At 41.4% G+C, this 23220-nt stretch overlaps 1 protein-coding gene across 5 annotated transcripts in view; it reads left to right on the forward strand.

The window, feature by feature from the left end:
- The window catches only part of NBEA (neurobeachin), a 446461-nt gene that overhangs the window by 57194 nt on the left and 366047 nt on the right, over positions 1-23220 (forward strand). For 4 of the 5 annotated variants that reach the window (XM_045839137.1, XM_045839139.1, XM_045839138.1 and 1 more), the window contains 2 exons: positions 16050-16158; positions 22943-23095. In XM_045839137.1, the coding sequence (XP_045695093.1) occupies positions 16050-16158; positions 22943-23095 (262 nt within the window). Of the gene's footprint in view, positions 1-13804; positions 13906-16049; positions 16159-22942; positions 23096-23220 lie in introns of those variants that run through there. The other variant, XM_045839141.1, reaches the window with a different exon arrangement.

Consider the following 23220-nt stretch of genomic DNA (forward strand, 5'->3'; position numbering starts at 1 on the left):
GTAAAGTTCATTCTGAAGGATAAGATTTAGTAACAGTGACATAATTTGCAGCTTAAATATTGTATTCCGTGATGCTGTCATCGTAAGACGAGCACAGCGTTAGCGGATGTTCACTGCTCCCTGTGTGTAAGTCACGTTGGAGAGCCCGTGTCCGACCAGGAGCATGTCTGTGTCTGTAAAAAAGTCCAGCTTCTTCTAATTAGGTTGATTTCGGTATGGGTAGCTTACCTCCTTTTCATTAAAAAATATCTCACATCAAACTCATTTAATCTTATATCTTAGAATCATATGTAAGAAGTTACATGTGAATTTTCACAGCCAGTTTGTGTACATTGCTATGTTTAGAGAATTTAAAGGGAAAGTTTTATAGGTCAATAGTAATTTCTACTTTAGCATCAGTATTGGAAGGCTACATTAATATGTACGCACACGAAACTTGCTTGATGAGAAATGAATGGATGAAGCGAAGATGGGAAAATGTAAAGTCCATTGAAGTGTAACATGATTTTCTCATGTTTATTTAAATTAGCTATTAACACACTTCTTTTGTATGATTACTGTTATCGTCCCTGTGTTGGGGCCGTCTTCATGTCAAGTAAAAATGTGAATATAGCTGTGACCTGCACATTTACAAAATTCCACTCCCATGAAGGTGTCACGATTTCTCCCATGTCCGTGGAGCAGGGAGGCTGGCGTTTGGAGGTGAAGTGGGACCCTGGGTCAGGCCTGGTTGCTATGAGGTCTCAAATACTTGTGTAGGGAGGCAGGCCAGCCTGTTGGAAACGAAACTTCAGGTTCCAGTCCTGGATTTAAATAAAAAACGTTGTGTCTTTATCATCTGAATGACCTAGTACACATTATGATAAGTGATGAACAGCCTAGTAAGCGCTGTAAAAAGAAGTTGGAGACGGAGCAGCCAGTAGGAGGATCCATGTGTGATTTAAATATTAAGCCCATAATTATTTTAATTTCAAATGGAACTTTTTGCTTTGAGAAAGAAAAATTAGATGATACAGTTTGAAATGCTGTAACTAAAATCATTCACAATAATTTATAGCTTTATGAATAGTTCTTATAAAATTTTAGTGCTAAAATTATATTTAACAGGTTATCTGGTCCATTCATCCAAGACACATGGTTATTTTTCATTGCCTGTCTTTTAAAACTCATTTTAATGTTTATATTATATTTTGGTATTTAAATGTATTTATTTTATCATGGAGATAAAAGACAGTCTAACAGTTCAGCATTCTGATTTTCATTTTGATTTGTTTGAGTTCTTGTATATCATTCATTTTAATTGTTCTCTGTGGTAAATAACTTCAGCTTTCCCAGTGACATGTGTGTTCTTAGTTTATGGCCAGTAGAGAGAACAGAGAGAAGAAAGGGGTCCCTCTCCCCTCTGATGGTGACACGTGCCCATTCCAGGCTCCCCTGGGGCTCAGCTGTGTGCCATTTTGAATTCTTATTTACTGCTTCTGTGTGATCGCGTCAAAGTCCTGGCTGTCTCAGGCTCACTTCTTTGTAGACAGTTGTGTGTATCAGTAGTACAGTCTTCGGTCAGTTAGATTTTTGGTGGTGAACATTATAGACAAGTGTGTGCATCAGTGATATGGTTTTTCTTTTTTTTTAAATATTAAAGGCAAGCTGTTGAATGGGATCTCCCCTCTCTCCGAAGGACAGATTCTTCACTGTAGGCTAGGGCGAGGATGGACAGAGCTTCCTATTTTCCGGGGGTATCATTAAATTCATGTCGATGACTCAGACCTTGAGATAGGCTGCATCTTGTTTGCTTTGGTCACATGAAATGGTTGTAGAAGGATGAGAGTGTATTTGAAGTTTTTGCATCTTCTAAGAAAATTCAGTATATTCTTTTTTTTAAAATCTCTGCCTAAGAAATATGTACCAAAAATTACAATATAATCTAATTTTAATTATTTTTTGAAGAAATTGAGCTAAGCTCTAAAATAAGTTAATTCCCTCTGCCATCTGTGTTTTGAGCTAACGCATTTTAGGTTCCATGTACTTTCCTCCACTCAGTAGTCTCTTCGTGTGAGGTTTTCTGCTGCTCCTGTGAGATGGAACCTTTGTTGGCACCACAGTACCATTGCTGCAGACTTCGGTGACTTCCACTCTGTGTAGGGGTCTTAGCATTAAAATAACTTGTTGAAAGAATGGTCTTATTTTCTGAACCCTTTAAAATTAGGCTTTATTTGTGTAAGAGAATTTTTGTGCCTTGTTTTATCACGAAGGCTGTATACTAGAGCTGTTCTGTGTGTGCCAGACTTGGTGGGTTCAATCCCAAGTTTACTATTCATTGTTAGTGCATCTCCAAGTGCATCATTCCCTGTTCTGTGCTTTAGTTCCCACCATTGTAAAGTGGAGACAGTAGTAGCTAACTGGATTATTTGGGTTCAGTGGGGTGGAACTCCTAGCTCAGTCCCCTCAGCCCTCAGTGCCTGCAGGCTCTGTTTGCATGTGACCGTGAGTTAGGAGATGTACAGGTTATCTCTGATACCGCCGTGCTCAACAGTATTCAGATGTTAGATATCCTGTATCTCCTTTTTTTTTTGAGAGTTTTTTTAAAGATTTTATTTATTTTTATTTATTTTTAGAGAGAGAAGGGAGGGAGAAAGAGAGAGAGAGAAACATCAATGTGCGGTTGCTGGGGGTCATGGCCTGCAACCCAGGCATGTGCCCTGACTGGGGATCGAATTTGCCATGCTTTGGTTCACAGCCCGCGCTCAATCCACTGAGCTACGCCAGCCAGGGCACATATCCTGTATCTTAAGAATTGGTTGGTACAATAGCAGCCAGCTTCCTTTCTGTTTGAACTTCTTTTACCAATGATGTTACTTACATTTGAGAGTTACCTAAGTCAGATATTTTATTTTGAATATTAGCTGTAGCGATAAAAACTGATTTTGAACTATCCATTTTTAGGTAGAGTGGTTTAAAAGTGAGGAATTTGTTAGCTCAAGTTTTGAACAATGTCAGACAAACCACATAAAGTCATAGCAAGCGTTGACCGATTTAAGATGGTTTTTTAAACCTGGTTTTTGGATTTTGTATAGCTATCCCCTTACACTAAATCTCTTAAGAATAACATTTTCCATAGCCTCTTCTTTTAATAACATGTAGTTACCGTAATCATGGCACAGAAAATTAAGCAACAAAGGAGTAGCTAAGTACTATTGAACTGATTTAACAAGCATGTGGCAACACATACAGTAGTTTTGATGTGATCAGTTTTTGGATAAGTAAAAGAGGCCATGTATCGTTACTGCTGTGGTTTTATCCTGGTCATGGTGATTCTGCTGGGTGCCTTCAGCTGCTTGGCTGTCCCGCCAATCCCTGGGGGTCATGCCACGTTGCACTGGGCTGGCGATCTCTCTGAGGCCAGCGGACATTGCGAGCAGGAACCACACTCGCTGTCTTTCACTAGACAGTGAACAAACGCTAGAGGGAGCCAGTGGTAATGCCTCATCTCAGGAAGCATAGCTCCAGCCTCCAGCCTCCGAGTGGTCAGTGTTTTTGTATTTGTGTCTGGGAGTGACTCAGTAAATTAGAAATACCATTTTCCTTTGATTTAGATGATCATGTACATTAATGCAAACGAGTTATCCTTCTCCACTTTGGCCTACCCCTTCTTTTTAAGAACATTTGTTACCACATTCTAGGGGTGATACAAAACAATAAATGTTCCTCATTGTGTGACCTAAGAAGAATTTGCTTTGAAAAAACATGTTTCTGGCACAAGGTATATAAATGGGCTTCGGTGCCTTCAACAGTTAAGAGCACGAGAAAGCAGTAGTTCTCCTCAGAGGCCTGAGGTGCAGGGAGCAGGCGTTCGTGGGCCCCAGACAGGTGTGACTCGGGCCGACGTCCTGCCGTGTGTGGTCTGACCGTGGGGGCGGGGTCTGGGACAGCGCGAGGTGGTCACCCCCAGCTTGCTGTGGGCAGGTCCCCATATTCTTGTGCGGTCTTCGCTGGTCCTCTTCTGGGGATGTGGGAGGGGAGCTCGAGTGGCCTCGTGGGGGCCTCGAGCATGGGCGCCGCCCGCTGTGGGGTTCTGTTCTGCACGCGCGAGACTGATCTCAGCCTGCGTGACGGCAGGTAGCGTGGGCCAAGTACGAGGTGCCTGGCACAGCGGGCGCTGTAGGGGCTCCTGTCTTTGCTCAGGAATGTCGGTAGTTCACTGATGGGACGCGGTTTCGTTTTGCCAGCCAGAGTTTACTCAGATGCTGATAAATTATATACACCAAAAATGAATTTCAGCTGGCAAGTTAAATAAATTCTTGGGAGTATAGAGATGTTTTTCTCAGACAAGTTTTTTTTTGTTATTATGATATAGGTGGTTTGGTAGACTGCCCAATGGAATACATGATATAAAAATTTAGAGAATCTCATAATGCATTGATTTTAATGGTTCTATCATTAAGAATACTCTTATAATGTGACTATTAATGACTCATTAATTTGTTTAGTCAACTAAATCAAGATTTTTCTCCAAAACTATCCGGCTAACCAAAGTTGTTACAGTAATTATCTTGAATTTTATAACCTCCTCAGTAATTAAGCAGCCCCCTTGATAGTGAGAAGTTTCATTGTAAAGTCCTGATGAGCACTAGTCGTACAGAAATCAAAAAGTTACCCCCAGTTTCCACCCCTCAGTGTCTAGCTGTCCAACATGGATTTCTCTTATACTTCTGAGGGACATCTTTTGTCTGACCATTTTTACTGAATTTTTGTTCAACGAAAAGTGCCTGTTATATACATCAAATGTCAAAATTTTGTTTTGTGCTTTAGCCCACCTGGCACAGAGGAGGAGGTGCTGCTGTCTTCCAGTCCGCCAGGAAGCGGGCTCGCGCTTGCTGTAGTGACTGAGTGTCTCTTGGAGGGTGGCAGTCACATGTAGGGAAGAGAATTACTGTTTCCATTTCCAAAGGTAGTCAGGTATTTTTGAATGGACACCTATCAAATCATAGTACTTTTATTTTTTAAATATTTTTCAGAAGTGTATGTGTCACTTCTTAATAAGCATATTTGCTACTTAGCCTTTTTTGTGAAGATTACTAAGTGATGAAGATGTTCTTTGAAACAGATACAAAGAGTACCTTTAAGTACATGCGATGCTACCTATTATTACTAGAGGAGAAAAACAAGTAACTGTGTAGTGAGATGTAATGAGAACAAAATAGAACTTACATTGAATTTACTGTGCAAATTAATTTGTAAGGAGTAACAAATGAAATACATTAAGTTTTCTGCCTGAAACAGAGAAATTTTAATGTGATGTTCAAATTGTTTTCTCTTTTTTGTCAGGCAGGACTTCTTTTCTTTACTCCAAGAAGTCTGCATGGAAGATATTTAATGATGAAGTTTATAGTACATCTATAATTTAAAATGTTTTCATAAGTAGTTGCTTTTTTACAATAATTCTTCCATGAAAAGTTTTCTTTAAATTGATTGCAATCCATTTTGATGCTGTATTACTTTGTGCTCTTTTGATCAGCACGGGAGTTTTGGCCTGCTCTGTTTCCGACCTGGGCGGGTTCACCCCTCCTTAGGCAGCCTGGTGACCCCCGCTCCCGGGAAGTCCCCATATTGATGCCGAACTCAGTGCGGACACCTGGACACCCGATCGCATAGCACACTGTGGCCCGGAACTCCTGGGCTCCAGCGACCCTCTTGCCTCAGCCTCCCGAGTAGTGGGACTGCAGGAGTGGGACTGCAGGCGGCGCCACTGCGCCTGGCTACTCTGTGCTCTTTCGTTTACAACTCATAACCTTTAATGTGTTGCCTTCATTTTCCTCTAGTTTTTACATACCCACATTATCCTTCAATATTTCAATCATATCTGTTACATAAAATGTTGTTACTTTATCCATGGAGTAATATTCCTTTTTGCTTTTCTATGTTTTTATATTTCTTTTGAAAATAACAAAGGTAAATTGCTGTATTACTTTAATGTTATAATAGTCATACAGTCTAAAACTGAAGACAGTATTATTTGTTTTTACAAAGAATATTGGCATTTGCGTGAACATTCACAACCCAACCGCAGAAGCCCAGGACATTTGGAGTGGAACCGTGGGCGGGACGTGTGTGAGGCTCTCCCAGGCACCCCGGCTCTGGAGGCGGTGTGGCTGGGTGTGCGGCGAGGGGTGTGTGCGGGAGGGAGGAGCAGGACACTCCGCAGGTCGCAGTGAGTGTGTGCTGTGACTACAGCGGCTTTGATTTCCATCTGTCTCTGGGTTCGTGGTCTTGCTGTTTAGGATGACTGCTCCCTCAGCTCTTCTGCTGGCTGCCTTCTATTTAGATTTATATATCCAGACCGTGTGGGAAGTATCTCAGATCAGAATGCCCTGCATAAAAACTCAGGGTCTCCTCATCTGCACAGTTTTATTGTTTTTATCTTTTTACTTTTACATTTAAAGTTATTTTTATTTTTTAACAGACCTTATTTTTATAGCAGTTTTGTGCTTACAATAAAATTTTACAGGGATCTCTCATATATTCTCCCCCCACACATGCCTGCCATCTCCCACTGTCAGCATCACTCACCAGAATCATACTTCTTAACCAAGGGTGAACCTACATTGACACCTACGTCAATAATCACTTCAAGTATCTTTTTGTATCCTTTTTTGTCAACTGCGCATCTTCTTTGGTGAGATATTTGTTAAGGCCTCTAGCACATTTCCAAATTGGGTTGTTTGTTCTCCTGTTATTGAACTTTAAGAATTCTTTGTATGTTTTAGATAACAGTCCTTTATCAGGTGTATCTTTTGCAGATATTTTCTCCCAGTGTATGGCTTGTCTTTTAAGCCTCTTGGTACTGTCTTTCTCAGAGCACAACCATTGCATTTTAATGAAGTCTAGCTCGTCAATTATTTTATGGGTTGTGATTTTGGTATTTTGTCTACAAAGTCATCAGCATATCCAAAGTCAAAGGTTTTCTCTTATGTTATTGCATTTTACATTTGGGTCTGTGATCCATTTTAAGTAAACTTTTGTTAAAGGTGTAAGGTCTATTTCTAGATTCACTTGTTATGTGCTGGTTCAGTTCTTTCACACCATAACTGGAACATAACTGTAGACAGCTTCATTGCTCTCATCACTTAGAAAGTCTCAAGAACTTCAGAAGCTCTGTCCCAGAAATTGGGAAGAAGAGCACATGTATATATGCTATAAATCAATATCATAGCACAGCATTTGGTGTTATAAATTTCTGTATGTGCATTGCTTTAATTTCACTCTACACATTTGGTAAGTTGTGGTTTCATTTTTGTTTTATTCAAAACATTTTTAATAGCTCAAGATTTTTTTGACCTATGCTTATTTAGAAGTATGCTGTTTACTCTCTACATATTACGAGATTTTCTAGTTATCTTTATGTTATTTTTAGTAAATTCCATTGTGATGTAGGAGTAGATATTGTATGGTAGCTACTTTTTAGATGTGTAAGTTTTGGTCTGTGACTCAGCATGTGGCCTATCTCAGTGAGTGTCTCCTCTGAGCTTGAGTGGAGGTAGGTATTACTGATGCTGGACGGAGCATGTGCGCATGGCAGTTGACACCGCGGGTTTGCTGCTGGTGTGGAGCCCAGCTGGGCTCTGATCTTCTGCCCGATCCATTGGTCTGTTTCTTAGAGAGGGGTGTGGGGGTCTCCGGCTCTCACAGTGGACTGTCTCTCTCTCCTCACAGTTGTAGAGGGAGGTTTTGCATCATCTAGTTTGATGTTCTTCTTTTAGAAAGGGCACCTTAAGAATTCTTTGTCTTTTTGGAAAATTGACCCTTTTATCATTATGCAGTGCTCTTCTTAGTCTTTGTTAACTTTCTTTGATTTGGAGATTGCTTTGTCTGAAAGTAATATAGATACTCCTACTTTCCTTTTTGATTGGTGTCATCATGGTATATTTCTCTCCATCCATTTACATGTAATCCATGTGAGGCTTTATATTTAAAGTGGGTTTCTTATAGATAGCATTGGTGGGTGGTGGTTTTGGGTTCACTCTGTTTCTGTCCTTAAATCGGTGTACTTAGACATTGACATTTCAAACCAGTTACTGATATAGTTGGATTAATAGTTACTATATTTGTAACTTATCTATTTGTTGATCTTTGTTTCTGTTTTTGTATTGTGCTATTTTTCTGCTTGTTGTGATTTAAATTGAACATTTTATACATTTCAGTTTTTCTTATTTTTTTACCGTATCAGTTATGCTTAATTTTTAAAAAGGATTTTATTTATTTTTAGAGAGTGGAAGGGAGGGAGAAAGAGGGGGAGAGAAACATCGATGCTAGAGAGAAGTATTAACCGATTACCTCTCGCACTGACCAGGCACCAAACACACAACCCAGGCATGTGCCCTGGCGGGGAGTCGAACCTGCAACTTTTTGCTTTGCAGGACAATGCCCAGCCAACTCAGCCCCACTGATCAGGGCTATTATGGTTAATATTTTTACTTTTTTAGTGGTTGCTGTATGGTTTGCAGCTAATTCAAGTCTACTATCAAATATCACTACCACTTTGTGAGCAGTTTGAGTACTTTATGATAATAAAATAATTTTAATTTCTATGTTTTGTCCCTGGTGTCACTGCTGTCACTCATTTTACATGTATAAGCATACATAAGCATGTGAACGTGTGTTATTATTTTGATCGGTTACCTGTTAGATTACTTTAGATTAAAAAATAAAAGCTTTTATTATTTCTTCTTCTGCGTTCTGCTTTTATTTATGTAGATCCAAGTTTCTGACATATTATTTTTCTTCTCTTTAAAGAAATTCTGTTAACATTTTTCAACAAGATAGTTCTGGAAACAAATTTCCTTAATTTTTGTTTGTTTGAGAGTCTTTATTTCTCTTTCACTTCTGATGGACAGTTTTGCAGGGTATAGAAGTTGAGGGTGGTGTTTTTTTCCCATCAAAGCTTTAAATGTTTCACTCCCTTCTGTTCTTGAATGGCTTCTGAGGAGAAGTTGGACCTCATTCTTACTTTAGCTGTATGTAAGGTGTTTCCTTCTTCCAGCATCTTTCAGGGGTTGTTCTTCACCTCTGGTTTTCTGCAATGTGAAAACGATAACGTATAGGTGTAGTTTTTTTGTTTTTCTTTTTTTAAAAAATTATCATGCTTGGTGTTCTCTGACTTTTCTGGATCTGTGGTTCATATTCTGACGTTAATTTGGGGGAAATTTGTAGTCATTTCTGTTCAAGTACTTCTGTTCCTTTCTTCCCCTTCTGGTGTTTCCATTAGTGTTTGGTGTTGTAGTTGTTCTATACTCTTTGGTATTCTGTTCTTTTTTTCAATCATTATTCTTTTTGGTTTTGGGATTTTGAGGATTCTATCAGTGTATTCTCGAACTCAAAAGTGTATCCTTAAACCATGTTCAGTCTACTCATGAGCCCATCAGAAAACGCTCATTTCTGTTACATTGCTCTTTATTGTTGGCATTTCTTTTTGCTTTTTTATTAGGATTTCCATCTCTCTGCTTCCATTGCCCATTTGTTCTTTCATGCTATCTATTTTATCCATCCGACTCTTAGCATATTAATTACAGTTGTCTTAAATACCAAGCCTGCTAATTCTAACATCCATGACGTGTCTGGGTCTTATCCTTGATTCATCTTTTTAAATGGCAGTTTTTGCATATTGTTATGCCTGGTAATTTTTTCGTGGTAGACATGATGCAACTGGAAAAGGAGCTGCTGTTAAGAGGTCTTTAGAAATACGGTGAGCAAGGACCACTTGGTGGTCCCGCCAGCAGGTTCCGTCTTTTAGTGTCTCTGCACCTGAGGACGTGAACTTCCCAGCCGTCTCAGCTGTCTGAGCCCCGTGGGCTGGAGAAGACGGCTGTGGCTGCGGCTGCGGCTGGCTGGGGCTGGGTGCCTCCCTGCCCAGGTCAGCGAGGCTCTGACGACAGGACCTCGGCGGTGAGGCCTGGTCACCTGGTTGCTCCTGAGAATGGGCCGGTTCAGAAGCAGCACGTTTCAGTGTTCCTTTCCCTTCTCCCCTCTGGAAGCCCAGGAGGGTTTCCCTCGAGTATCAGCTGTGGAAACCCGGTCGCGTTTCTGAAGATGGATTTGACAGTGAATGCAGGGCCCCGCCGTGGTTGGGGAAGTGGTCAGCGCTGGGCTCCCAGCTGTTTGCAGCCGCAGTTCAGGGCTTCCTCGTGGGTGCCAGCCCCAGGGAGGGTCCTCGCGTGTGTCCCTGCTCCGGTTCACCTGTGCCCTGGCGTCCTTTGTCTCTCTCCAGTCCAGGGAGCGCGCTGTGCCCTGCTCCCCTCTCTTTGTGGGTCCTGGAGGAGCTGCTGATCATTCAGCCAGTTCTGCGCTTTCCCTGAGGGGGTCGAGAGGTGGCTTGCGGGCTCCTTGTTTGGAGCCAGAAGCTGCTCTCCATTGCTTTTTGTTTTTAGTTGCTTTTTAAAAAAATCTCTCTTTGCAGCTGGTTTGCCCTGGATGTGAGCGCAGTTGCAGAAGTGCACAGTAGAGTGAGGGTCACGGAGCTCTTTCATTTTGACCCCAGAGCTGGACGTTGTCAGAGAAGCACGTGTGAAAAGTAACTCCATGGAGTTGTGTGTGAGCTCGGCCCTGACTGGTGCGCGTGGGGGTCTGGTCCGAACCCGAGGTCCGAGCCCCTACCGCAAGGGGAGGCCGCGGGGCAGAGGTCCCAGAGGTTGGGAAGGAGGGGCTGGAACTACCCCTTTTGACAGATGACATGAGTAACTACGTACATAAAACTTAAGGAATTAACACAAAATCCTCACACCAGTGAGCTAGTTTAGAAAGTTTGCAAGATAACAAGGTTCTCACATAAAAATAAATTATATTTCTCTGTGTTAACAATGTGTAGTAGGAAACCAAATTTAAAATACCTTTAATAATAGCTTCAAAAGTATATTTTAAATGTAAGTGTCTAAAACATGTAGGATCTGTGTGCTGAAGTCTACACACTGCTGAGGAAAGCAGTCAAAGCTCTACATAAGTGAGGAAGCGTGCCCATGTGTAGGGAGATTCAGCACAGTGCAGGTCTCATTAAACTGACCGAACTGTGGTGATGGGTGAGAGGGAAACGGCTACCCAAGACCGTGGGCAGGGAGCGTGCGACCCTGGGGACGGAGCGGGACAGGACGAGTGGGTGTTTCCGGTGTGCTGTGGCTGGTCCCTGTCCTGCCTGGGGTGGGGTTGTCGGGGTCTGTGTCTCTGACGGTCTTGGCATTGCGCACCCGCGTGCGTGCACCCACACACACAAGAAAAGAAATAGTCAGTTTTACTTCATTCATAGACCATTTAAAAAAGAAAATTAATTATAAGAGAATTAGAAAATTCCTGGACATACAGGGTGAGGAAAAAGTAGGTTTATAGTTGTTCATACGGAAAATAATACTACAAGAATAAACTGTTTTGTGTACTCACCCCTGTACACCTACTTTTACCACACCGTGGTGTGTAAAGACTAAGTGTCGAATAATTATTTCAGCTTTCTGTGCAATCAGCTGTTTAAACATTCATTTTCTTTCTTTGGCAGTGTCAGCACTCCCGGGCTGTACTTGAAGCCCCGCCGCTGGTCAGCGGCCTGTGCGGTAGGAGGCGGCGCCTGAGCAGGCCCCAGCCCCCTGCACTGAGGCCTGGAGGGCGCTCTGGTGTGCCTGTCCCGTTGAGGTCGCGCACATGGGGTTACCGACTGTCTCTGGTTTTTCTTGGAAACTTTGTATTTCTTAAGTGGTAGGAAGTTATGTCGCCAGGTTTCTAAGTGTTCAGGTGCCCCTGGGTTATCTGTGGCCACTTTGGCGGGGCAGCCACCCCGGCACGTCCAGAGGAGTTTCCGTCAAAGGACTGGGCAGTCGGAGCCCCGCAGGTCGTCTTTGGTCCTTTGGGCTAGACTGCGGGCTGGTAGGCAGTGAGCATTACTTCTTTGACAGTAGAGGCTTTTGTCTGAAATGAATATAAAACTGGACTGTGTTACCAAAGGAAGGGCAGAATGTGCACCAGCTTGACAGACGTTCAGTAGGTCCTTTGAAGCCCACCCTCAGGTAGCCGCGGCTGCCGGCCTCCTCGCCCGGAGGGAAGGAGAGGTAGAGATCACCGAGCAGAGACTTCATGTGCTCCCCAGTGTACCCCATCTGTCCTTGCATTGTGCTGTGTGCATTTCACTGTTTCCTCATCTGACTCTGCCAGTGAACGCATTTTCCTTATTTTGGCACATGTCTCCACTTGGTGTCTGAACTGATGAATGTGACAGTTGGTGCCAGGCTTCCTTGCACGTGGAGGCAGGTAGGCAGTGGTCTTCCGAGGGAGCACCCTCAGGAACGGGTTGTCCACCGGTGCTCAACGGGCCCGGGGCTGGAGCCCTTCGGGTCAGGCCTTTCTCCAGTAACTTTGAACTGTGAAGGAATTGAACTCTCCTAACTTACAGTGAGACGTTTCTGTGTGTGTCGCTGGAAATTGTGTGGAGTGTGACATTATCTTGAGTATGGACTGGAGTTGATTCCTTGTACAGTTTTATTCCTGCTCTGGTTACTCTCATCTCCGAAGAGTTTTGCAGTGAAAGAAATAGCATGAAACTATGGTATTAGATACTTTGTATACTTGAAATCATCTTGTGCAAGATTTCAGTGTGTCTCAACACTAAGTTCGGTTACCTAAGAGATAAAACTTGATGAAAAAGTCAAAAGATTTTTTCCCCCTTGCTGGTTCCTTACATTTTATTAGGACTTAATCTAGTTCTGAATTTATTCTGAAAATTAATTTGCTTATACCATTTTTAAAGATTAAAAACATCCTTTAATAAGGGGAGTTGTTGAATCTCCAGGCAAATATTTAATGTTAACATTATTAATTCCATTCCTCTTAACATATTGAAACAGCTCACCTAGCTGAGGTGTGTGCTTGTTTCAGTACCGAGCAAGCTGGAAGGCCCGCTTCTGATCTGAACGTGGGCTGTGTGTTCAGTGTTAATCATTCAGTTATCAGTTAGGTCTGTTTATGATGGATTTCATCTTTCAATAATGAAGTACCTCAAATAAAACTTTTGTTGTGAAATCACTTGACTTATCTACATAGTTATTTTAAAAAACAAATAATGGACAGATTAGAGTGGATAAAATAATATTAAAATCAAGTAAGTGTAGTATGCATTTTTATTAGAAACAGAATTTAGTCATACTCATATGTAGGTTTTACAATTCTCAGGTATTTGTGGGCCAAGACTGATGTGGTTTTCTTTAATAATACGGACCAGAAAGTTTGGAGGTACTGATAAATATACTAAGTCGTTAAGGTATTATTATACTCCTTTCTTCAGTTTTCCTAAGATCTAGACCTTTATAAGTATGACACTTAAATATTATTTCCTAATTTAATTGAAGCTTATTAAGCATTGGAAGATGGTAATTATTTTAAAGAAATAACCCTATAGATTATTAGTGTCATTTTCCTCAAGAGGAGACAGAATTAAAAACCCATAACTGTTTCTGAAGCAGAATTGCTACTTATGGAACATATGTTACAATGTCTATTGAAAAGTTTAGCAATCTTACTTCGCTGAGTGAAAAATCAGCACACGTTCTGTCAAGTAAACATTCCTGTGAATGTTTGTTTCTAGGTATTGCTATACTTTTCAAGAGCATGTATTATGTTGTGTATGCTAGTTTTGGCTGACACAGATACTTGCTTTTGATTTATCCTCTATAGTTAGATCCTCTGCAGAATAACTGATGTGTCTAGACAGAAAGTGGTATGTAGGAGATATAGGAATGGGCTGAAGTATCCTTTATATTTGCCTTTGTATCTAGGGGAGTTGGAAATAGGCAAGAATGGAGAGAAATTTTGTATGGCAGTGCACAGAATTTTGCAAGTATATTGTGAGCCCTGCAGCAATCCGATGCATTTTAGTTACTGGTAAGTTTGTTAAATTATGTTTGAAAATGTACTTCTTCGAAGATAGCCATCTATTCACTATTACGTCTACCATGTCAAACATACCTATTTTAAAGATTTTAAAAAGATATGGTATTACTGTTGCATTGGGTTTTAGGTATAAATTAATAATACCTTTGTTAGTGAATGAATTTGACTTTTCAATTGTCACAGTTAAAATTGAAGTGAAATTAATAATTATATGGGTAGCATAGTCATGTGTTAAGATTTTGGAATGATAAAATTAATATTTCTGATTTGTAATGAAACTCCACTGTGTTTAGAAGTCTGAGCTAATTCATTAGGTGTTTGAGAAGGAGTTGTCTTTCTGCCAAAAAAAAAAAAAAAATCTATGGCATCCTTGTAATTTCATGTGGCTCTACAGAGGAGGGTGATTGTAACACTTTTTGAATTTTTCATGGACCATAGGGACCATAGTGATGCTTTTGTAGACTTTTTGGCAGTACTGATGTTTAGGAATCCAAGTCTTCTTTCTTCCCAAATTACTGACTCAAGTGTAGGTCAAAATTCCATTCAGATCAGGAAAGTGTGTAAGCTCTATATAGTAGTTGTCTTTATTCTCTTCAAACATTTAGGCAGAAGTATGATGTATAATAGTATTTAAACAATTATTTGTGACATGGCTTTGACTATTGATACAATTCATTTAAAATGGATTAGATTGCTTTAAATAGCTTTTCTTTTTTATAGAAACCATTTAAAAAATCCCAAGGAATTCCTTGGTATTTGTGCTTTTCCTATAAATGTCTGCCTGTGATTTTTAGGACAAAGTAGAAGAATATCATTGATTTGTAATACTTGTTTCTACTTGTTTTTGTGGTTTGAAGATAATAGGGCCAGATAATGTAATCGAATTTTAATTTCCTATAATGAGTACTTTATTTCCAGATACAGTATTTATTTTTTCTAGCTGAAATGTAATCTATTAAACCATTGATTTTTATGACAATGATAATTTGGCTGCTAATTATTTTTATAAGACTATTTCTGATTAGAACAAGAATAGCCACATTGTCAGAGAAATGTGTTACCATTTTTATTGAAACCAGAAGAACTAGAGTAATTTTAGATTATTTTGGGGGCTTAATAATTTTAAAGTTTTTCTCATTAGCAAATTTTCTTCATTTCTTGTAAGAATGAATACGTGTATATTAAAGTATATTTAGAAATTTCAGGTTTTACCCAATCTTGTGAATATAAATAGGCAATTTAGGGTATCTTGTAAAGCACTGTAAATAGATATTATTTTAATTGCTGGTAAAGTCTGGCTTATAGTTATTTATTGTTATAAGCTATGGTAAGGGTATAATTAAGAATGCTACCATGTAGCAGTGCTGCTGGTTGAAAATTGTTCTGTGTCACTTCGTGAAGTACAGTGTTATCAAAGCTTGATTCAGTGCAGTCGTTCAGTTTTCTTTGTTTCTTCCTTCATGCAGTCGCCCTGTCAGGTGTTTTATTTTTGTCTGGCACATACCTTTGTGTGCTTCTCTGTGTTTCTGCTTTTGTGTCACTGTGTTACTGTCACTTTTCATTTTAACATTACATCAATCATTTATTTTCTCTGCTCTCATGAATTGTTCCTGAGGGCATACATGGACATAAGTAACATGTTGCATATTTCTCTGGATATTTAAAAAAAAAGTGGTTTCTGAAAAATAGGTCTAAATGAAAAGTTTATTAAAAAAATTGGTGTGTTCTTCTGACGCAATCTTGTGTACATATTTAAAATTCTCTTAGATAGCGTGTTCTTCCAAGAAATAACATGGTAGTCTTTATTATGATGAAGCGACACATTCGTGGGTGTGTTTATGATGTTAGGTTTACTTGAAGCAGGGAGTATTTACGTGTGTAAGTAATCTTAGATGTTTTGCCTTGGAATATAAAAAAATCCACATAGTAATATATTGATATATGATACTTTTAAATAGATAAAACTAGTTTTCCTCATGCTTGTGAGTAAACATATATTGTATAGTATAAGGTATAATAGTTGCCAGCAAAATAGAGATTAGATTTGGATGTGGTTTTTATCTTTTGGAATAATAAAATGCTGAAATTGAACATTTGATGATTACATAATAAAATTATCTGTACTTTACACGCAGTGCTACTCTTTTGGCATTCCTGGTTGAACTACTTAAAAGTTCAGTAGCCATGCAAGAACAGATGCTGGGTGGAAAAGGCTTTTTAGTCATTGGCTACTTACTTGAAAAGGTAAGTGATCCGAATGGTGGTTTTATTGTGTAGCAAATAAACAAAATTTGTAGCAGTCACAAATTCTACTTTTCTATAGTTTCCCTTTCCATTGACTGTACAGATTCTATTTTGGGATAATTCACAAACATTTTTATATTCACCTAGCAATAAGTGTAGACATTGAACTAAATTGGGTGTTAGACTTTCTATAATAAGGAAATTCTGAGTGAAAATTGAAACAATTATTTTATCTGCTTTTACTCAAAGTTATAAGTTTCTTACTAATTGTTTTTTAATCATAGGAAACTTTTCGCATGTCCAGAGTATTAAGAATTGCTTAGAAAACTGGTGTAGAATTGCATGCTGTGCAAAATGCCTTAACTGCGTGGCTGCGCGTGACTTGCTCACGCTCACAGCTCCCTTCAGAGTGCTGGCTCTCTGTGCGCTGATGGGCCATCAGCAGAATTCTGAAGTGAGCCTTTTTTACACTTAAAACTTAGCTCGAAATTCAAAATACTATGAAAGGACTTCAAATCCAATAAATGGACTTACTCAGTTCGTCCTTTCTCAAGATCAGTGAATGTCCTTGCTATTATTCTGTCAGTTTAGTGGGTATAAATATTTTCTTATTGTGGCATTAATTTGCATTTTTTAGATGTCTGAGTAAGATTGGATATGTTGTTACATCTGCTTGCCGGACATGTGTTGTTTCTCGTGTGAAGTGCTTATGTCCTTTGCCAGCTCTCCCTGCCCCCCCCGAGACCTGCCCTCCTGGGCAGACGGCAGTCCCCTTTGGTCTCTGCGATCTCGTGTGCTCCAGAGGCCGCACGTCGGTGGCTTCATGCACTAGTTGTCCTTTGGTAGCCAGCCTGTTTCACTGGCGCAGTGTTTACTGGGTTCATTCGTGTAGCGTATGTCCGAGCTCCGTTCCTTCTCAGTGACCGAACGACAGCCCATTGTTTGTGTTTACCACTCCTGCTTTTCGGTCCATCTTTCAGCGGACATGCGTGTTGCTACTGTGAGTACGGCTGCTGTGAGTGGTCACGTGCAAGTTTATGTGCAGACGTAGGTTCTTATTTCTCTTGGATAGATACCTAAGAACTGATTTGCTGGGTCTTCTTGTTCCTTTTTGCTTAATCATTTAAGAACCTGCCAGGCTGTTTTCCAAAGTAGCTCTAACATTTTACATGCACGTCTTTGCTGACACTTGCTACTGCTTGTCTTTCTTATTCTAACCATCCTAGTGGGTGTGAAATGGCATATGACTTTTTATTTGCATTTATATGATGTCTACTGTTATGAGCATCTTTTCATGTGCATGTTGCCTATTTGTATATTTTTTGAAAAATTGTCTATTTAGAACTTTGGCCAATTTTAAATGATTGGAGTTATTTTCTTTTTATTACTGGGTTGTAGGGGTTTCTTACTCTGTACATTAATTCTGTATTAGATACACGATGGGAAGCGCTCATCTTTCATTTGGTGGATTGCACTGTGTAAGCATTTGCATTTCCCTGATGATAAACTAAGTTGAGCATTTTCATAGATTTATTGTCTTTTTGGTTATCTTCTTTCATTAAAACCTGTAGTGTTTGCTCTTTTACATTTGGATTGTCTGATGTTTTCCTATTCTTTTGTGGAACTTAGGTGTATCTCGATATGAATTCTTTCTTGGACATGTATTACAAATGTCTTTTCCTCTGTGGCTTGCCTTGTCATTCTCTTAATGATGTTTTTTAATGAAAAAAAAGCCCTTAATTTTAATACAGGTCATGTTTTCGTTTTCTTGTATGGTTAGACTATTTTGGATTCTTATGTATGCCAAAGCCATGAGACTCAAAATTGTGTTTTACTTTTCACATTTAGATTTATATTTCGACACCAATTGAATTTTGTGTATGACATGAGGTATAAAGGTCAAAATTTATTTTTTTTCTCTCTCTGTATAACTGTGCTACCACGTGGAACCGTTTCCAGAGTCTCATCTGTTGTGTTTTCTTCCCCCTGTCTTTGAGGCGGCCCCGCCCTGTTCTGAAACGCCGCAGTGCGCTGTCTGGCCGTGCCCTCCTTCCAGGCCGCCCTGGCTGTTCTTGGGTCTCTGCGTGACATGCACATCAGCTTTCTGGTTTTCTCCAAGAACAGCCCTGGGATTTGTATTGTATTATATTGACATTTTATATTGAATCTTTCAATTCATGCACTTAGTAAACCATTCTGTGTATTTGGGTCTCTGGAACTTTTCTGTGTAGAAAACCTTTTTTTGCTGTTGTTTCCCTAGATATTTGAGGTTTTATAAATTTAATTTTTTATGTCATTGGTACGTAGAAATATAATTGGTATTTATTTTGATATTTTACGTACTGATCTTGCTATTCCTTTCTTAAATCTAGTAATTTGTAGATTTTTCAAAATATTTTCTGTTAAAAATCATGTGTCTGAGAATGACAGTTTTTTTCTTTCTAGTACTTAGTCTTTCCATGTCTCCTCCCATTGCTCTGAGACGCTCAGGGTCTTAGTGTCAAACGGAAGCCGTGACGGCGGGTGCCCTGTCTTCAGATTCCATGGGCAAAGATCCGCCGATGGTCTGCTAAGGGAGACGTGCGCTGCAGATCATGTGGGGTAGACTTTTAATCCAAACTGCTCCACGCTTCCTAAGTCCACTTTATTGTGACAGGTGTTGAATTTTACCCAGTGCTTTTTCTGTATTATTTGAGATACAGTAGTTAGGATGATTCTACATTTTGTATTAGTTAGTGAATTACACTGGTTTTCAACGTGAAGCCATTCTTGTATCCTGGAATCCGTCCCTGCCCACTCCAGCCAGGCTGCTGCGCCCCTCGCCCCTGGGATGCCTGTTGAGTCCTGGGAGCCCGCATCTCGTCTGACCTTCTCCCAGCATTTCAGCGTGCTGTTCCTTCTGGGAAACTCTTTCTTCAGTTGGGTTTTGTTTCTTTTCTTCTGCTTCCTTCCCTTCTGTCTCAGTGCTGAATCCTGGGTGCCTTTTTACTTTTTGTTTACAGTTTAGTTGAGTTTACCATTACCCAGCTTTCATTATTCTGTAGATAGCAGGTATTCTTGAGTGTTTATCTCCAACCACAGACGTTCCTTTGACTCCTAGACCCTCATATTGAGCTCTAGTTGGGTGTCTTTGAAGTTTCATACATCCTACATTATCCAGATTGCTACTTTGTATTTTTCTCTCTAACCTTTTCTTGTTCAGTCTCTTAGTTAATAGTATCATCACCATTCAACATCAGTCCTTTCTGACTCTCCTTTTGCACAGAGTAAATTCATACTCTCAGCACATTTTATTGCTTCCTCTCGGAACACGCTCAGAACCAGCGACTTTCTCATACTCACCACCACTCTGCTTCCCATGCGCAATGACAGCACCTGGGGCCCGGGGCCACCGGCCGCCACCGGGCGCCCACCGTGCCTTTCTCACGTGCGCTCTGGCGGGTGCCCCTGCGGTGCTCTGCCTGTTACTGCCTCGGCCTCTCTCCAGTGAAGCCAGGACTCTGACTCTGATGTCAGCTCTTCGCCGTTCTCTCCTGCCTTCTCTTCTGCAGCCACACCGGGGCACAGAAAGGCCTTCTTGCCTTTCTTGTCAAAGCTCAAATGGTGGCCGCGTGCCCCTCTCAGGACTGGTGCACTCTTTCCCCACCACTCTGACCGCTCTGTCCCTGGAGCCCCCCGTGAGCAAACCCACCACGCCCAGCCCCTTCTCGGAGACGGCCTCCCGCCGGCTCTCAGCACAGCAGCACCCGCCCCACGGCCGCCTGCCCTGCGATGCTGTGCGGCGCCCTTCTGGCGTTTTAAAGGGCTGTTTATTCCTGCCTCCCTTCACTAGAATGGAGGCCTCAGATTCCTGAGAGCAGGGACAGTATCTTTTTTCTCACCTCACTGCTGTATCTGCAGCCCCAGAAGAGTGCTTGACTCCATAGGTATTTGTTGACTGCAATAAATGAAATGCACTTGCATGCTTGTTTGATTACCTACAAAGACTGTGCTTGTTGGCCTTCTCAGATGAATACTTACACTGTTTTTTTAAAAGTGACCAGGTGAGTAGTATAGAGAATAAAGATTCTACTTCTAGTTTATTGTCAACAAGGAACAAGTTAGTGGCTAACTGTGGAGCTTCATCTCCTTGTTGGAGATGCTGTTAGTTTGTTATCAAGGAGGGTGGCCTGATGAGAAGCTTCCTTAAGTCATCACATTTAGACTGTTCCATGAAAAACTTGTAAGGTATTTTGTTTTTTTTTATTTTACCAAAACATGAATGTTCTGGGAACTATTATTACTGAATAAAAAGAATATAAGGTAAGCTATGGGAAATTAGTGAAGGGGTGGCTGAAGCTTTAAATAACCCGTGATTTCTTATCTAATGTTATTCCTCTATCCATGAATGATATTTTAGAATTAAAAGTCCACTAATATTTTCACTAAAGTTTCTTTAAAATGAGTGCCCAGTCTTTGCTGTTTTGTTCCCACGCAGACATTTATCTGTTCTCTCGCCCACCCCTTTCGTAACTCAGCTGTTTGTTTGGACCGTTTCTCTGTCTTCTTAAAAACCTTCATGCAGAGCTGCGCTCTGGGGCTTGTGCTGGGCTGTGGAGGGCCGCTGCTCGTCTGCAGACCGCCCGCCGAGTGTTGTCAGACACACGAGCCCACAGACGCAAAGTCGCACTGGCGTCACCGTGCTTCCGACCAGCGAGAGGCCACCTTCGCAGCAGCGCCTTCCGGTGAAGGCACTGCCCTGCTGCGGCCGTCCCAGCCACGCCTTGCTCACGCCCTTACAGTCAGCCGCCCTGCTGCAGACTCACCTTCGTGTTCATTCCTTGCATGCCTCGCTGCCTCTTCCCTTAGAGCGAAAGTTCTGTAAGGGCAGGGCTTTTTGTTTTTTAAATTTTGTTCACTATTTTTTCCAAAGTGCTGAGGAGAGTGCCTAGAAAATAGTAAATATTCAACACATATTTTTTCTGAATGGCTAAGTGTAAAGTATCGCATTCTACTTTTATGGTAGAGAAAATGGATGTAGGGTTTTGCACATTGAGGGAGCGTGACAGAGAAAGCAAGTGAAACAAATCGGTGTTAGTGAAATTGGGCCAGAGAAATTTTTGTTTGGCTCAATGAAGTGTGTTTAGTTTTGAATTTCATTTCCGCTGGACACCTGGAGCAGTCTTCACTGCTCCCTACTGTCTCCTTCCCTCGCTTGCACACGGCGGCCGACTCCTTCGAGGCGTCATCGTGAGCCTTGGCGTCTGTGCCTCGTGCAGAGGCTCATGGGCGGGCGGCGTGCCGGAGTCCGGCCTGAGCTGTCCTCGTCGTGCGCGGGAGGAGTGGAGGGAGCCTTATACCTTATGATCACAGGCCCGTAGGTGGACTTGAGTCCGTGGGTGGTGGAGGTCAAGGCGCCATGTGGCTGGTGCCGGAGGGTGGAGGGGTAGGTGGCTCTTCACCCTGGGGAAGCCTGCAGGACTGCAGACAGGAGCGCCGGGTGAGGAAGGGGAGGAGATTTGTGGAGGAAGATAGATTTTTTGACATTTCACTTCAAATTATTAGCTTGAATGAACACTTTTTCTTGTATAACATTTTTTATAGAAATTATTACCAGGGAGGCATTGTCCTTTTAAAACAAAAGCTTCATAGCTGTTAAAAATTTTCCTGTAAAATATAACTGGTGAAACTAATTTTAATACTATATTTTATTTAACCTGGTATATATAAAATATTACCACTTCAACACATACTCGGTAAGAAAAAGAGTAATAGGTATTGTGCATTATCTTTCTCATTCTGAACCTTCAAAATCAGGGTGTACACACAGCATCTGTCACTTGGGACCACACCATTTCAAGGGCTCGGCAGCCACGAATGGCTCGTGGCTGCTCTGCTGCTCACTGGGGGCTTCAAGCTTTGGTTTGAATTTTGGAAAATCATTTATCTGAACACGTTAGCGGTAGGGTCCGTAGTAGTGATGGCAGTTGAAAATTGGTGGGAGTACCGGGCGCAGAGACAGCGAGCTGTGTGCTGGTGGGAGCTGGTGGGAGCGCTTGGCGCAGAGGCCCGGTCCACGAAGCTGGTGATGTCTCAGGGAGGCTTTTCACGGCAGACCCCGGCTGGGTCGTCTGCAGCGACTGCCTGTGTCCAGAAGTAGACCCTGAGGAGGATCCCAGGGTCTGGAACGCTGGAGGAGGACAGTGTTTTCAAGAAGCAAGACCTGCTTTTCTGTATGGTGTGGATAGGTCAACAAAGTTTATGCAAAGTAAGCAAGATGCGCTGCATCTGCCCACGTGCGCCCGATTGGAACTTTGTGAAGGGAGGCACCCGTGGAGGGGCAGGGTCCGTGTGTTTTGCCTGTGGTTCGGAGCAGAAGCTCTTCTCTGTCCTTTTGTCTTTTTTTTTGGTGTGTGTGTGTGTGTGTGTGTGTGATCATGACATTAATTTTAATTCATTTTAACCTTGTCTGAGGTCTTTTTTTCTTCATCAGTTTGTACCAAAATGGGATAAAACTGTTTTATTACTTGTATCATTATTTTGTAGCTTGAGTTACAGGAGGCACTTTTGAAACAGATATGTCTTTGCAGTAAAGAGCTTCGTATAACAAACTGTCATTCAGAGAAGTATCTTAAAATTTGAACTGTCTAAATCTAAATTGAATATCAAAGGAAGTAAAAAGTTTTTTTATTTTATATTTAAAGAACTAGGGGTTGCATAAGAACGATTAATTTGTGTGTCTGTTAAGTCAGCAGACTTCTCTTGGGTCTTTGCCTAGTGAGCAGGAATGTCTCTCTCCCCCCAGTCCTCCCGTGTGCACATAACTCGAGCCGTGCTGGAGCAGTTTCTGTCCTTCGCCAAGTACCTGGACGGGCTGGCCCACGGGGCCCCTTTGCTGAAGCAGCTCTGCGACCACATTTTGTTCAACCCGGCCATCTGGATACACACCCCGGCGAAGGTGAGCACGCGCGTGCGCTTACTGTGTTGTGGTCGGCGTCACACAAGTAGTTCCTGGGTCTGAACGGTCCAGTAGAGAACATAAGGGGTTTTCAGCTTCTTTCATAGTCAATGTGAAGCTGTGTG

Source organism: Phyllostomus hastatus, unplaced genomic scaffold (genome assembly GCF_019186645.2).
Source record: "Phyllostomus hastatus isolate PE091 unplaced genomic scaffold, TTU_PhHast_1.1 phas_contig_29, whole genome shotgun sequence".
In the NCBI taxonomy this organism is placed as follows: domain Eukaryota; kingdom Metazoa; phylum Chordata; class Mammalia; order Chiroptera; family Phyllostomidae; genus Phyllostomus; species Phyllostomus hastatus.